Source organism: Mytilus galloprovincialis, chromosome 2, assembly GCF_965363235.1.
Source record: "Mytilus galloprovincialis chromosome 2, xbMytGall1.hap1.1, whole genome shotgun sequence".
NCBI classification, from domain to species: domain Eukaryota; kingdom Metazoa; phylum Mollusca; class Bivalvia; order Mytilida; family Mytilidae; genus Mytilus; species Mytilus galloprovincialis.
In genome coordinates, this window is record NC_134839.1 from 79,462,221 (window position 1) to 79,477,300 (window position 15,080).

At 35.0% G+C, this 15,080-nt stretch overlaps 1 protein-coding gene across 3 annotated transcripts in view; it reads right to left on the reverse strand.

Annotated features, from left to right (window-relative positions):
- LOC143064501 (uncharacterized) overlaps nucleotides 1-15,080 on the reverse strand; it is a 39,622-nt gene that overhangs the window by 12,123 nt on the left and 12,419 nt on the right. For all 3 annotated transcript variants that reach the window (XM_076237369.1, XM_076237370.1, XM_076237368.1), the window contains one exon: nucleotides 12,324-12,482. In XM_076237369.1, the coding sequence (XP_076093484.1) occupies nucleotides 12,324-12,482 (159 nt within the window). The remainder of the gene's footprint in view (nucleotides 1-12,323; nucleotides 12,483-15,080) is intronic.

Here is a 15,080-nt window from a genome sequence, read left to right on the forward strand (position 1 = left end):
CTAGTAAGTGTTCTACACCTAATCTTTCAGTACTTTAACAAGTTCCTTACCTTCTATCAAAGAGCTTACTAGTATTTGAATCCTAATATATTGTAATAAAATATATGAAAACAGTGGATTTAACTATTTTTGGAGTTTAAACAATTCTTTGAATGTTTTATATAAATTACGTGCATTCGACGGTCCTTTTGATTCTGTTGACAGTTTGGACTTTTCTACTTTTTACACTACACTTCCACACAATATTATCAAACAAAAAAGTTTTCCTATTTTATTAAATGGTCGTTTGGTAAATCTGAATGCAAATATATTTGCTGCAACTCATTTAAAGCCTTCTTCTCTAATGAGAAAGGTAAAAATGCTAGATATAATTACTGGAGGTGTGATGAGATGATTGAAGCAGTTAGTTTTCTCCTTGGTAATATTAATGTACGTTTCGGCGACAAAGTTTATCGACAGGCCAAGCGGTCTAGAGCGCTAGACACTGTGCTGGCGGTGTTGGCTCGATATCCAAATAGCAAGGGTTCAAACCCGTAAATTTGCAGATTTAACATTGTTGTATATTTATGTTTATATAAAGGGAATAAACCTTACTTTCATGACAGTATTTTTTTTTTAATGAAACTGCGAGACAAGACTTACTGTCCGAAACAACGTCTTCCAACTGTTGCTTATCGTCAGCATTATATTTTAGTTAGAAACAGACACAATCGAACAAAACGGTTTGTCTGACCAAGCGAGCAAAATCAAAAAATGTATTTGAGACGACATTTAAAGCAAACGAATAAACGTCTGTATGACCGGTTTGTATTTAAGATATTGTTCAATCAGGACTGTTTTGTGATTGTAAATTGATTACAGGTATTAGGTATACATGTAAATAAATCTCACTTTCAAGCCGCCCTTCGAAGCATAAACAAAAAAGGACGCCTGAATTTCAAATATGTTGACGGTAAATCAAAAGGACATGATTATTCGAATAAGGTGAATGTTTTCTTACCAAATAGGAAAGATGCATGTGCAACATCAACAGATGACAGAAACACATGTTTCGAATAAAGAAGCTGCCTTGACGGAAGGGTCCAAATTAAAAAAAAACAAAAAAAAAAACGAGGGCATATAGAGCAGTATGAGGGTGCTGAGAAAATCTAATTCGACAGTCTTTTAGACGGCAACATTCCACCACCAGACACCGTATGCAAAGCCAAGGAAAACTTATCAGAAATTAAAGCTTTAATGAACTTCATTAAAAAGTACATACGGATTGCTGATTCACTCCACTTCGGCTTGCGAGTCGTGCATGAATATGAAACCAGCACAGTTGTAAATGATTCGGAGAATGAAAGGAAATTACATAAGGGTAAAAACAGAGCAGAAAAAAAGACGAAAGCTGAAAAGACGAAGAAGGCTAGATGAGTCCAACCAGTCAAAGAAAAGTGATTACTTTTTTTTAAATATAAATATAGGATACATCTAAAGGTATAATTAAACTAAATAAATAGAGAATTGACAGGATTATAAAACGTATATCCTGCATATGTACCATGTTACAAGACAAACGGGTGATATCAGTACAATTCTTAGCTTCATATATTGATCAGTTAATATATACACAAAGTGTGTTGTGTACAACTGTAAGGTTAAGGATCTTCGCTACTCTTGTTCGGAATCCTCTGGTTTTTCATGTTGTGCCATTAAATTATTTTGCCCATTAACACCTACTTTTCTTTCCAGAATTTTATTACATATAGTTTAAAATGTATCTTTGAAAATATTATGAATTCCTTGTTATTTTTTCATCATTTTTGAGGGGGAAAATGGTGCCAATGTTAAATAAAGGAAATATCTAGAGATAATTATTTCCCGCCAAATTTTCAATGGCTTATATCTCGAAAACAAGCACAGTTCATTTGTTTCTTTATTAATATGCTATCAATTTTTAACAGTCTTTTAAAATGCATGAGTAGCGAACATTCTTAAGGAATCGGTATGCCTATGAATGTGTTCAGGATAGAACATCATGGGAGGCAACGGTCTTGGTTACTCAAGAAACGGAGTTGGAACTAAAGTTTTGGTTATCAAATAAAGAAAGGTTAATGCAGATGTATCATCAGAAGTTAGTCATTTGACAAACAAATCAAGTGAAGTTAATGTGTTTTCGGATGCCTCAGGTAAAGGCTATGATTGATTTATAGCTATTGAGGTATGGAACAATAAAATGGTAGATTTTTGTTTGGTGCTTAGGACGCACATGAAACAAGTATGAGTTCTACCGTGAGGGAACTTAAGATTTTTCATAGGGTTTTAAAAAATGATTTGCCCAAATTTAATGGGTATAGTGTAAGAATATACTAGTATACGGATAAAAAAATGTTGAAACTATTTTTAGAAAGAGGGACGAAAGATACAAGAGAGACAGTCAAAGTCATAGATTGAAAATAAACTGACCACGCCATGGCTGAAAATAAAAAAAAACCAAACAGACAGACAGACAGACAAATAAAAGTAAAAAAGACAAAAAACAAAAAAACTAAAGACAAAGCAACACGAACCCCACCAAAAACCTGGGATGATCTTAAGTGCTCCGGAAGGGTAAGCAGGTCCTGCAAAACATGTGGCACCTCTCGTGTTACTTGTGTTATTACAAATGCAGTAAATAGTCTTATTTGGTAGGTCACATTCCTGAAAAGGGAAGGGTATTGTAGTTACGACATAAAGAACATATCCGATATTATTTGTGAAACTCTTATTCCATAACGGTCAACTAACTCGTGATGGCGTCCGAAAAATTTACGAAGGGAGGATTTCAACTTCACCATTTGGAACTCTTGGTATAAAGCTTCCATGTGAGTAGCAATCCTCTATTAAGGAAATCATGATAGGAAATATAAGTCCGGAAATATCGTATCAAACTCCGTATGCAGGCGCTGCTGGAATGAAAGTTCACAACTGGGAAGCTGAAATTATCTCTTTTCTCGTAAAGTTTTGTTTTCAATCGACGCTCATTGTCAATTTCTAGACGTCAGTCAAGATATGAGGCAGACTTAACAGTATCTGTAGTATCCTTCATCTCTAGTTAGGTGGGATAGATTCGTTCAACATAGTATAACGGGGCTTTCTTGTGTGTGTCTTAGAACTATGTCATTATTTCGGGAATATGAATCCGGGAACGATAACTCCATCTTGCCCGTTAATATAGGGAACTAGCTATTGTATATATGCCACCATAAAGTCACTGTTAGAATTGAACTAAGTCTCCTTAATGTTCACATGTTTAATCGTATAAAAGTACATGTATATATATTATATATTTGAAGGTACACAATTATAACTTCCAATACAAAACGTTACTAAATTCCAGCTCTATAAAACAACATGTTACTTCAAGCTACTACTCCAATATATCTGACCAATACATAAAGTTTCTCACAAGATCCAGCTATAAACACATGTTCTTAATTTATGTAAGCAAAGGCATTGATTAATGGTCTTAGATTATTTGGATAAACTATTGCAGTTCAACTGTGCAACTAATGTATCGTATAAAGTGTCACATTCCCGGGGCGATATAGTATTTCCATACTATAAGACTGTAACAAAGCTATCCATCTAGCAAATTTTCCAGTTGGTTCTTTCAAAGTTAATAGCCACTTTAGTGCTGAATGATCTACATACGCAGTAAATTTTGTAAAACGCAAATAACAGTCAAATTTCTTCACTGCATACACCAACGCTAAACATTCTTTTTCCGTTATTCCGTATTGTTGCTCTTGTTTACTTAACGATCGTCCTGAATAACAAATCACTCTTTCTGTCCCACTTTGTGTTTGACATAACACCGCACCGAGAGCAAATGAGCTTGCATCCGTATACAGTTGAAACGGTTTGTCAAAATCTGGATAAGCCAATAAAGGTGGTGAAATTAAAGCTTCTCTTAGTAGTTTAAACGCATTTTCACACTGTTCAGTCCAAACAAAATCCATAGTCTTCTTAGTAAGCGCATATAAGGGGGATGCGATTTTAGCATAGTCTTTAATAAACTTGCGGTAGTAACCTGATAGTCCAAGAAATGCACGAACGTCCTTGAGACGTTTTGGTATCGGATAGTCTTTGATGGCACTTATTTTATCCGGGTCCGGTAAAATACCGTCACTGCTCACTATATGTCCCAAATATTTAATCTGTCGCTTGGCAAATGTACACTTTTTAGGATGCAGCTTCAAACCTGCATTTTTCAAACGTTCAAACACTGCTGTTAAATGCTGAACATGATCTTCAAAAGTTTTTGAGAATACTATTATATCGTCAAGATATATGAGACAAAATTTAAATGTCAACCCGTGCAAAACAGTTTCCATGAGACGCTGAAACATTTGTGGTGAGTTTTTGAGACCCATGGGTAAACGACGAAATTGAAACAGCCCTAAATGACATCTCCATGCAGTATAAGGTCTAGACTTGGGGTGTATACTGGACTGATAAAAACCACTCTTTAAATCTAGCGCCGAAAAGTACGTTGGTTGCTTAGCGCCGACGCTTTCTAAAGCATCTTCTGTAGTCAATAAAGGATGTGCGTTTAATTCAATGCATTCATCTACTCTTCGATAGTCAACCACGAAACGATAATCTGTATTTGTTGTTTTATTACTCTTTTTAGCGACCAATAAACAAGGTGCTGCCCACGGACTAGTGCTTGGTTCTATAATATCGTCTTTCAACATGTCTGATACTACATTTTCTAATACCTCTTTTTGTTTTGCGCCCAGTTTGTATGGCCTTTGCCTTATCGGTTTACACGTGTCGGGGATGTGTATTTCATGTTCGATAACATCACATTGACCTAACTTGCCCTCTTTATTTACAAATACGTCAGAGTATTTCCTAAGTAAATCATTCAGCTGACCACGCTCCTCAACTTTCAAATCAAGTGACACATCTGGCAAATCAATGTCTCTCTTGTTATTAACTCCGCCCACTTGTTGTGTATTTTCTAACTTGATATCGTACAACTTATCATCTCTAGAAATGCATACAAATTTCCCAACATTGGAGTTTTTCTTAATTTTAATAGGCTTATCTAAAATATTACACAAGCCATGCATAACTGTTCCATTGCTAACATGTGCAATCGAATTTGCGGCTAATAACCCACGAGAAGCCAAACTAAGTGATTCTGACGCTAAACCTAAAACATTTTCCGGTAATTGCGCACCTTTAATTTTTGCCGCAATTACCACCTCAGACTTTGGCGGAACAGTTATATCTGACTTGGCAATTAATACACGTCGGGGATCAAAAGAAATTTTCTGTGCATTAAAATCAATAACAGCGCCCTGATGATTTAAAAAATCTAAACCTAAAATTAACTGTGGGGTCAAACAAGGTACTAAATAAAATTTAACATCTGAACTCTCATCACCTACTTTCAAATCAACATTAATTGTCCCTACAATTTCTACATGTTCATCATTTGCAGTAATTATAACTTTCTTATCAGATGGCTTAACAACAACATTAATACCCACAGAGTCAAGTTTAGATAAAATTGACGGATTAGCTACACTAATGTCCGCACCTGTGTCAATCATTGCATGCATTGATAAACTACCTATATTTACATTGATAAAATTGTTCAATAAAGAAGACTGACACATTGATACATAATTATTGTCAAAAGTTCCATACTTGTCACTTACATCAGGGCGATTATAATCCAAGTTCATCTCGTGCCTAACAAATTGCCCGTCTTTGCTAGGCGCCTTTAGTTTTCCGTGCACTCACGCGCAAAGTGTCCTGGTTTTCCACAGTTATAACACACACCATTCCTTTGCGGAGTCCTCATGTTTGTACTTGCGTTCAACAGACGGCATGTTTTTGCTTGATGTCCGAATCGATCACACAATTGGCATTTATTGTTAGAGTTCGTTCTTTCTCTAGCGGAATTTATACGCGCACCGTCATCTGCTGCCTTCATTTCTTGTATCGACTTTGTAAGCAGTTGAATTGCTTCCTGTTGCTCTTTTAGCGTTTGCTGAATGTTATTTGACCCAGTATCGAAAGAGGGAAAAGCTGCCAGAGACTCCTGTGCTAGTCTCGCGGACTGAATTGCTTCTTTAAAATCCTTTGGGTTCTTTTGTATCACAAATAACCGAACAGAGGCCGGGAGACCACGAATAAACGCTGTCACTGTCTCCCTGTCAGTTTTCAATAATCTCTTACACCGTCTTTGTATGTCTGTGATGTATTCTTCTAGACCCTCACCTGAACTTAATGAGCGTTCGTATAGCTGTTGCTCCAGCATCCACGTTGGATGAAGAGATAAAAAATGGTCCGAAAATCCCTTGAACAATGCACTTGTACTTTGCTTTGTCATGTTGGGTAGAGCCTGAAACCATGAGAGTGCATTGCCTTCAAGTTTAAGCTGCATTGCACTGACAGTTTTGTCCACATTTTGTAACCAGCCATTAAAAACAATCCAGGCCTCAAATTTTTCCAGCCATTGTTTTGCATCTTCGGAAGGGTGTCCTGAAAAAGTATCCATAGCGATGTTTGACGCACTGTTGCCACGTTTTGTATTTATTTCCATCACATGAGTCATTTTATTGAGGGTAATAAGAAGTTCATCCAATTGGGGTTCCTTTGTCTCCAATTTTCCACCACTAGCTTCCGCGGATTTTTGCTCGTCTCCAGGCATTTCAGTTACTTGTCTATTTCTTAAATTGTATGACATTCAATCCGAATCCTCCACCAGATATAACGGGGCTTTCTTGTGTGTGCTTTAGAAACTATGTCATTATTTCGGGAATATGAATCCGGGAACGATAACTCCATCTTGCCCGTTAATATAGGGAACTAGCTATTGTATATATGCCACCATAAAGTCACTGTTAGAATTGAACTAAGTCTCCTTAATGTTCACATGTTTAATCGTATAAAAGTACATGTATATATATTATATATTTGAAGGTACACAATTATAACTTCCAATGGTCTTAGATTATTTGGATAAACTATTGCAGTTCAACTGTGCAACTAATGTATCGTATAAAGTGTCACATTAAACAAGATGAAAGATCATTAAACTGATTAAGAACTGACCATCAAATCTTAGATGGAATTGATTACGCCACAATAGTCTCCAAATTTTGTATTATTTAGTGAGAGAACATCATTTTAAAGTTAAAGGTTATTGCTAGCTTCTTATCTTTCTTCCTGAGAAGTTCCTGTTTGAAGTTAGTCTCGTGATGATAAGGAAGCAAGTCGGCAAGAAGAGGGCACAATTGGTTCCCATTGAAATTCCGAGTCTGTTGAAAAACACTTCCTCCAAACGTAACAAATATGTTGTCAATAAAAAAATCAAGCATCTTAATAATGCCAGTTTCAGAGATTTTTTAGTTTGAATTAGAGTGGTTCTTTACAAAGTAGAATTTATCCATCCATAAGACAAGGTACTTGTATCTACGTTCGACATTATTTTAAATGAAACAAAGTTATAACTCTTTCAATATGTCTTTTGGAATAGGGAATACTTGTGTAAAGTGTTGAAAAGCCAAATGTTTTAATAATATTTCAAGATGATAGAGTCTAAGATTGTGTGTACTCCAAAAGATCTTTGGATTTTTTTAGTATCCACATCTGATTCACCCAACCTCTAGAATAGGCAGTCTCACAATAACTTTGGAGCCCGGCTTTGGTTGCTGATAAAAAAAAAGATGGTAATCATGGAGCACTTGGAAGATCCAGCAATTTACCGTTGTTTGTAAGGACACTTATGTAGTTTAGGTATCCAATAAAATGATGGAATATCCAGTTCTTCATATTCGGTTGAAATTCCAAAGGAACATAGAACAGATCTATGATTATCCAGGATTTCCTCTTGGGTAAGTGTCGTAAAGGTATACGTTGAGTTTCCAAATGAATTATCAATACCTAATTTATTTATCAAGCAGTTTATGATTGTAATGATATTAACACACAAAAAACGATGTGGTTTGGGGTTTATCTTCGGGGACAATAACATATTTGTCATGTAGTATGACATGAGGGTATGTAGTAAAAAGACTATTTTGCAAGATATAAACATGAACATTAGCATAAATGTGAATAAAACAATGTGTACGAACATAGCTGATTCATATATTTGATAGAGATTGGGATACATATACAATGGATCGTTTTACGTCTTCATATCAAAACTAAAGGCTCTAAAGAACCTGTGTCGCTCACCTGTATTTACTGATGCTTTGGAAATCATGTAAAATAAGGTTAAAATCATAATTTCAATATAAGATATCATTAGATACTATAATAATATCTAAGATAATAGCTAAAAACTGCGGAGCAGCAACCCAACAACTGGTTGTCGGATTTGTCTGACAATTTCAGGGCAGATATATCTAAATCTGATAAACAATTTTGCCACCAGTCAGATTTGCTCTAAATGCTTCAGTTTTAGAGATATAAACAAAAAACTGCATTTTACCCTATGTACTATTTTTAGCCATGTCTGCTACGTATTCGCCGGCAGGGTCATCGGACACATTTTTTATACTAGATATTCTTGTGATGATTGTGGACAAGTTTGGTTACATTTTGTCTTAGTAGTTTCAGAGCAGAAGATTTTTGACGAAGATTACAAACATTTAAGAAAAATTGGTAAAATTGACTATAAAGGGCAATTACTCCTGCAGGGGTCATTTGACCATTTTGGTCATTTGACTTATTTGTAGAAATTACTTTGCTGAACATAATTGCTGTTTACAGTTTATTTCTATCTATAATAATATTCAAGATAATAACCAAAAACGGCAAAATTTCCTTAAAATTAGCAATTTAGGGGCAGCAACCCAACAACGGGTTCTCTGATTCATCTGAAAATTTCAGAGCAGATAAATCTTGACCTGATAAACAATTTTATCCTGTCAGATTTGCTCTAAATGCTTTGGTTTGATTTTACCCCTATGTTCTATTTTTAGCCATGGCGGACATCTTGGCTGGTTGGCCGGGTCACCGGACACATTTTTTAAACTAGATACCCCAGTGATGATTGTGGCCAAGTTTGGTTTAATTTGGCCCTGTAGTTTCAGAGGAAAAGATTTTTGTAAAAGTTAACGACCACGACGACGAAGGACTCCGGACGCAAGTGATGAGAAAAGCTCACTTGGCCCTTCGGGCCAGGTGAGCTAGAAAAGTAATATGTTTGATTCCAACTATTGGTGTCGGGGAACAAGCGGCGTTAATGTTTTCAAACAGTATTGGGGAACAGAAAATAACTGGTTAGTCCAGTTCACCATTCAAACAAGTGGCTAGTGAGATATGCCTTAAAATAAGCAAGCTAACAAGCTTATTGTTGGGAAGCAGTCTGACAAAGAGGGGCGAAAGATACCAGAGGAACAACCAAACTTTTAGATCGAAATCAAACTTACTACGCCATGACTAAAAAAGAAAAGACAAACATTCAAATAAAATGTAATATTACACACGACACAACATAAAATACTAAAGACTAAGCAACATGAACCCCACCAATAAACTGGGGGTGATCTCTGTTGCTCCAGAAGGGTAAGCAGATCCTGCTTCACATGTGGGCACTCGTCGTGTCAAATTAATGAAAAGGGAACGGGATTGTAGTTACGACATAAAGCCTCGGTCACATCTTACCGGATAGCTCGAACGGACGCCTAACGGATAACTTTTTTTCAATCCGTTCATGTCCGTTAGACGTCTGTTCTTATCCGTTGGACGTCCGTCCATATCCATTGCATGTTAAGCGTACGTTTTATCCGTCGACGTCCGTTCTGTCCGATGGAAAATTTTGAGCATGTTCAAAACTTTGAACGGACGTCCAACGGATAAAATGTCCGTTGAACGTCCGTTAGGCGTCCGTTTTGTAGGATACTCGTCCGTTTCGTTTCCGTTTTGTATCCGTTACGTGTCCGTTATACATCCGTTTTAGGTCTGGAAAATAAATTCACCAACGGACTTCTATCGGACGTGTAACGGATAAAACGGATTTGAAACGGACTTGTACCGGACGTATAACGGATAAAACGGATGATGAACGGATTTGAAACGGATAAATGCCAATTGAAAAATTTGAGTCAGAAATGCCAATTATTGGTATGTCAGATTTTTTAAGGTTCATTAATTCTTATTATTCATAATCGATCTTAGAGTATAGGCACGTCTTCACAATCAAGCAGTTCATATTCAGGACAGACACTGTCCTTTGGCGGAAATTTGAAGAACAAACCAAAACCAGTAACACAGAAACATTTTGAATATTTATGCGATTTACATGTTTTATCATTGTCGCCTTTGATTTTCCGTATATCTTGTTCTTCCGTTTTATCCGGTACGCTTCCGTTAGGTGTCCGTTTTATGCGGTACTCGTCCGTTGGATGTACGTTCGACATCGGTTCTGTCCGGTACGTGTCCGTTTATCGTACGTTGCATATCCGGTGTGTGTCCGTTATGCATCCGTTGCACGTCCGTTTTATTCGGTCAGTACATGAACGGACTCCCAACGGATAACAATTTTGTCAACGGACAACTTTTATTTTCATCCGTTAATCGTCCGTTCGTGCTATCCGGTAAGGTGTTACCGAGGCTTAAGGGCATACGATACAGTTACATGGGATGTAATGACGTTGCTAACGTAAAATGTTATTTTCGCGACGTCAAACTACGACATATCGGGAAAAGATGCATTTTTCGACTATTTTTTATCATTCAAACTGATTTAATTTGAAAACGAGTGCATGGACCCCTATTTTTTAAAACGACATTTTGTTTCCTTTTGCAGGGAGAATATGTGGACCAAATTTGATAAAACTGTAAATAGAGGATTTGTTTTAACTTTGATAAATATACAGCCAAAAAATACGATTTTTTTCTTAATTCATGACCATTTGATAAATAAGAGTTATTTCTGAATAAAAAATGCATATTTTTTTAGGATACTTGTTAAATACAAAAATTACAAATTATCTAACAAAAACAATTTGTGTTTATCTCTTAAAACAAAAAAGTTATGGCTTTCTTTCGAAAAGGAAAATACAGCCACAAATCCGAATTTTGAGCAAATATACCAAATTTTGACCTCATTTAACTCAAAAAGTAGCACATGAAGGTATATTTTTGCTTAAATATTTGATTTAAGCAGGCAAAAACTAGCCTATATGGAAATTTTCATCAAACTGTAAATACAGGATCAAAACTGTATCGTATGCCCTTAAGGAACGTATCCGATATCATCTGTGAAACGGGTATTCCATAACGGTCAACCAACTCGTGATGGCGTCCGAAAGATTTACGAAGGGTTGATTTCAACTTCACTATTTGGAACTCTTCGTTTAAAAGCTTCCTAGTGAGCAGCAACCCTCTATCAAGGAAATCATGATAGGAAATACAAGCAACCACAAGCTCTTTCATGGGAGACGCCACTTGTAGAGATAATAAACTAAACACCAGTCAACTACAAACAACATTTTTACATGTTCGATTTTTGTACAACTTTAATAAATACATAACTCTCTTTTTTAGGATCTTGTACTGCTTTTTGGTATTTGCCAAAACACAAAAGGAGTTAAAAAAAATCGTCATTTAAAGGAAATCACTCCTTTGAAGAGTCTTATAACAGTTTCAGCAAAATTCGATTTTCTTTTGTTTTGCTGATCTTCTTGCTTAATAAAAGGCAAACACTCAAAAGATGGTAAAAATTAAAGATTATCGTTGTTCATCTCAATGAGATAGATTTTATCGCTAGAGCCGTTACGTCGCAAGTCAGTAAAGCAATCGAGTTGAGTTGACCAAGATTTATCGCTATTTTTTCCTGTGAGGACGCTGTTAATTTCATTGACAACGGGCACGTGCGCCCTTAGATTCTATCAATAATTTTTCATATCACATCTTCACGCTTAACCACAAGTCCTACGGCATTAAACCTAGTGTATTGGTAAATTTCATCGTTTGATAATGTCCAATCAAATTTAAATATAATGTATACAAGTTTTAATCCGCCGACTTATATTGTTCGCAGATGTCAATCTTGACTACAATGCTTGACCAAACATTGATACAAACAAACCTATGTCTTGCTAGCATTATGAAAAGACCTCTAAAGAAATTGCGAAAGGGTTGTTTTGTTCTGTTGTGTTGTTATCAAATGGGCTGTTAATATAAAAACAAGGAGATGTGGTATGATATGCATGGTCGCACTTTATAATGTCATTGTTGTTAAATCTTTAACTCACACAACAATTTTAATTGTTGCCCATGTCAAATAGTTAGTCTAAGATTTCGGCTACATTTTGAATACTTACAATCTACGTTTGAGGGGAAAGGCATATCTTGCTGTACTTGTCGGTACACTTTTTCCTTGTTGTTTTCCTCTGCGTAAGAATATATTTTACATCTGATAGTCCCATACTGATTATAACATTTGTCGTTTGGAATGATTAGAGTCATTTTCCCAAAACCTCCTACAAAATAAGCACTTGCTCTTAGTAAGTTTATAAAATAAAGTCAATGAATAAAAGAGAGTAACCAAATAGAACAAAACAAAATCTAAAAAATTATCAATTCTTTCATTACACGAAACCATTGTCTTTAAATAAGCTAAAACAATAATATTGTATAACGTTACAAACTGATAATGTGATATCGGTCATAAAATAAAATCAGAATTTGGCATGGAACTTCAAATATTTTTTACTGTAACAGGTAAATACTAGGGTTTATATTCCAGAAATTAAATAAAAAAGAAACAGACAATAATATATGTGTCCACAGAACAGTGACCATGCCCTGCTAAATCAATCACATCTACATGTTTAGTAAACCTCGACATCTGGATCAAGATGTCGCTTAGAATTTTGGAATATGATAGCGAACAGTTTATATGCTTTTGAAACTGACCCTGCTTAACCGAACACTTTCTCATAAAAGAGTTATCTCCCCAAACACTGTTTTCCTTGTTATCGCTTAATATTCGCAACCGTATAAGTAACTGACAAATTCATTTTACCAAATGGCTCGTTATATCCTCAGGATGATTTGATCAATTTTGACCAAAGCTATCCGGAGACTCCATATGAAAGTTATTTCCCCTCTTTTATTTGATATAAGTGAAATGTATTTCTAACTGAAAAACCATAAGTGATAGAGGCCTAGGGTCTTTTGAATTGAGGTCCTTGGTTCAAAAAAATGAAAATGAGGTCAAGGTCAAAGGTCAAGGTCATATTCTAAATTTTGATTTTGGCTTATTTTCACTCATTTTCTTTAAATTTATAAGATATAGACAAATTACTTTTACTAAATTGTTAGTTGCGACATGTTGTAACATCTAAATTTTGGTTGAGAGGGTACATAGACAATAAATGGGAGTTTTCGCCCCTCTTATATTTTGTATTATGCGTACAGTGATATAACTTATTAACCATACATATTATAGACCTAGGGTCTTTTGATTTGAGATCCTCAGTTTGTGACCTTGAAAAAGATTTCAAGGTCATTGGTTGATTAGACGTTCTAGATTTTGACCTTTGCTTTGAATTCATATTTATACATTATAAAGCAATAGGAACTGACATTTTAAACTGAATTATCTTGTTTTCCTATCAAAATATATTGTTAATGGTGGAAAGATTATTTTTTGCGGAATTGTTACTTTTTTTTCGGAAAAGTAAGATATTTATTTGCGGAAACGTAAACTTTATTTTCCGGAAACGTCATCTTTTTTTTCTGGAAAAGTAATGCCAATTTGCGGAAACGTAAAACGGCGCACGGGTCACACGAGCGTGTAGATTAAATATACCGATTTGATTGGCGAATAACTGTTTTAACACATGACGCCATCAATTTACGTTAACGTTTCAGCAATAGGCAAACGATATTATGCAATCCACGGCTCCTGGTAAAGTTTCTTGTAGAGTAAAGAAAAAGTGAAATGAGCCTTTATGTAGTAAGAGGTTGATAAGTTTTAAATTATAATTTTTTTTATATTTAGGCTTCTTCCTCGATTTTTACATTATTTGCGATTTAATTATAATTTTTTTCTATCATTTCTGTTAAATTTATTCGTAATTTTTTTTCTTGCAATCAGTGACGATTAATACTTTGACATATTTTACTTTCAAATCAGTGTTATTGAGTAAAGATTAATTGCTTTTCTTTCCTAAATGATATGCTTAGAGAACGATGAAACGAGGAAGATTTTAGTACAGTAAATTTAAGATGTTAAATAAACAGAAACAACGATTCGCTATCCAATCTTTAACCCTTCCCCCGACCCCAAATCTAAATTCGATACCCAAATAGTCCCTTTATAGGATTAAATATGCCAAAAATCGTAATGAAATTCATTGAGTCTAAAATTTATTCAAATCAGATTTCATTTATTTGAATATTCATAAGTACATGATTTCTTTCTTGGCAGAAACTACAAAAAAAAATCGTTATTATCTGCTTTGACTTTGAAACACTGATTTAAGATTTACACTGTGTACACAAAATAAAATAAAATATTTCATGTCTTAGTTTAGATAATAAACTAGAGGCTCCCAAGAGCCTGTGTCGCTAACCTTGGTCTATGTGCATATTAAACAATAGACACAGATAAATTCATGACAAAATTGTGTTTTGGTGATCATGATGTGTTTGTAGATCTTACTTTACTGGACATTATTCTTGATATAATTATCTGTATCTATAATGAACTTGGCCCAGTAATTACAGTGGAAAATATATTCTAAAAATTTACAAAAATTTATGAAAATTGTTAAAAAATTACTATAAAGGGCAATAACTCCTTAAGGGGTAAACTGACAATTTTGGTTATGTTGACTTATTTGTAGATCTTACTTTGCTGAACATTATTGCTGTTTACAGTTTATCTCTATCTATTATAATATTCAAGATAATAACCAAAAACTGCAAAATTTCCTTAAAATTACTAATTCTGGGGAGCAACCCAACAACAGGTGTCTGTTTTGTCTGAAAATTTCAGGGCAGATAGACTTAATAGATTATTTTACCCCACGTCAGATTTGCTCTAAATGCTTTGGTTTTTGAGTTATAAG